This window comes from Propithecus coquereli, unplaced genomic scaffold, assembly GCF_000956105.1.
Source record: "Propithecus coquereli isolate 6110/MARCELLA unplaced genomic scaffold, Pcoq_1.0 Scaffold63, whole genome shotgun sequence".
NCBI lineage: Eukaryota > Metazoa > Chordata > Mammalia > Primates > Indriidae > Propithecus > Propithecus coquereli.
Window position 1 is genome coordinate 8,735,341 of NW_012152285.1, and position 2,440 is coordinate 8,737,780.

The 2,440-nt window shown below is 41.4% G+C and overlaps 1 protein-coding gene across 1 annotated transcript in view; it reads right to left on the reverse strand.

The window, feature by feature from the left end:
* Nucleotides 1–2,173, reverse strand: part of FRA10AC1 (fragile site, folic acid type, rare, fra(10)(q23.3) or fra(10)(q24.2) candidate 1) — a 39,379-nt gene extending 37,206 nt beyond the window's left edge. The window contains 3 exon segments of the mRNA XM_012659666.1: nt 11–88; nt 1,850–1,919; nt 2,110–2,173. Coding sequence (XP_012515120.1) covers nt 11–88 — 78 coding nt within the window. The 5' untranslated portion in view covers nt 1,850–1,919; nt 2,110–2,173.
* Nucleotides 2,174–2,440: the final 267 nt, after the last annotated feature.

Sequence of the window (2,440 nt, forward strand, 5' to 3'; positions counted from 1 at the left end):
AAATTACTTACCTTCTTTTCCTTTTGTTTGATTCTCCACAGTGTTCATCATCACTAAAATCAGAGTCATAGCCTCCATGACCATGCATCTGTACATGAGTATAAAGTCAGCTATTCAGAAACAAAGTAGCCAATTGTTCAGGAAACGGAACTTTTGAACTAAGTTCAAAACTAAGTTATCTTACACACTCACAATAGTTTTAAAGGACCATGGTGAGCAGATCACCATTTATGGGCTATCTAACCATATAAAACTTTCATTCACTTTGAAATAACAGACCTATACTTCAGAAAATGCATCAACATTTTTCACCTTTAATTATCATTGGAAGAACAAAGGAGGCTATTCTTTGATTTTTCTACTGAAAACCAGGGCTAGAAGCTACAAAGTGACTGCATACAAGGTTTACCAAGGCTTCACTTTCATTTGATTCAGAGTAGTAAGAGTTATTGTGTATTTATCACCAATTTTATTCCAGACATTGTGCTAAGTACTTTACAAACAATGCTTCTAATTCTGCCAATTAGAAACGGTCATCTCCATTTTAGAGATGAAGAAATCAAGGACAAAGTTAAGTCAATCAATTTTACAAAGCAAGTAAGTGATTGATCTACTTGATTCTTAAACCCACAATTTGAACTATTCTAAATTGCCTCTCTGGAATATTATTAGGTACATTCCATCAGAATTACAGTATTTGCGAAGAGTACACTACCAATTGATGAAAATTTTCCTGTTATCTTTTTCAATATATGTAAAGATTTCCATTTTCTTTTAAGTTTCTTCAAGGTAAACTATCTTGTCCTTTGGCTTAGTCAGCTTTATCTTGTTTCAATTCATTTTTAAATTGAAATTCTTAGAAACGCTGAAAGACCTCAGTTGTCACTCAATTGTGTTGGAAGAAACTCCTGGTTCCAGCATTACATTGCATTTGGGGTACACATTAATGGGGGACTGGATGGATTATTTGACTATTCAATGTCATAAATAACCAATTCATATTGCTGGAAGGAACCACTCCAGGTCAAATGATATACCAAATTTTAAAAACTTTAATAATCACCACAGCAAGTATAGCAGGAAAAAGAGGAAAGAACTTCCTAAACTTCATTGAATTGGATCTAGGATAGAAGACATATTTCTAATCCTGGTTACCTTTTTAATTCACTTCATGTCCTTAAACATCAGTTAAACAAGAAGACTACATCAAATAATCCTTACATTCTTTAAATCTCTAAAGTCTGTGATTTTTCTATAATTCCAATTTCAAACTTAGGTGTAGGTATGGGTGTGTACCTCTCTTCCCTGTCCCATTGAATTCTGTAGAGAGGAAGAGCCCAGCCACGCCCTTTATGAAGTCTACTCCAGTTGTCTTACCACATCTGTTCAAGCCATACCATCCTGTCACTCCTTGTCCCATGTCCTCAAATTCTTCACATTTTGATGGGGGATAACCATAATAAGGAGTTTAGGAATACATACTGGGATCAGCCTACCAAAATTCAAAGCCTGGCTCTGCATTTTTCATCTGTCTTTCATTACGACTGTTCCTTAACCTCTCTGAGCCTCAGTTTCCGTACTGAGAAAATGAAGCTAGTAAGATTACCGACCTCATAGGAATGGAGATTAAATGAGTTACTACATCTAAAGGGTTTTACAACAGTGTTTGGTACAGTACAACCCTGTGAATGTTTACTGTCATCATCAGCATCAGTATCATGTTGTTCCCTCACTCCCCGGCACCACTTCCTGTCCTTGCACCTACTCTCCCATTTCTTTTTTTTCTGGCCGCTTCATCTACCCCATACGTATGTTAACTCATTGGTTGAACTAAAAAGCTCTCACTCACTTCAGGCTACGAATCAACAGACAAGAGCCGAGGGAAACTCGAGAAGGGACACGCCGGGTGTCTCCAAGATCTGTCATCCAAAAAGAAAAAAATTATAACCAACTAGTAGGATATTAGGAAGGAGTTTTGAGGTCCTTTTCCCTGACGCCAAATATACCCACGGCCCTCCTCGCACACCCCTTCCCTTCCTCCCTGCTCTGTCAAGTTCGCCCCCGAAATCGTCGTTTCCTCCTTTCCAGGTAGCTGTAGCGACGACTCACGGCCTGAGCGAGCCGCTGCAGGACCTGCCCCGTTCGCCCCGGCCGAGCAGCCTCGCCACTGCCGCAGCCGCCGCCACCGCCCGTTCCACGCCTCTCCCTACGGGTCCCGAAGGGGCACTGCTTCCGGTCCGACTCGGACGCGTGTCACACTTAAATACCACCGTCCCCGGGCGCGCCGACCTTGTGCTACAGTCAGAACAGCTCCGGGAAACAAGGGCGGTAAGAGAAACGGCCCGGAAGGAGAAGCAGAGGCTTCCTGCTTTCCCCAAGTCACAACTCCCAGTTTTTCCTGAACCTCTTTCCTTTCCCCTCTATGGAATGCAGCATGTAG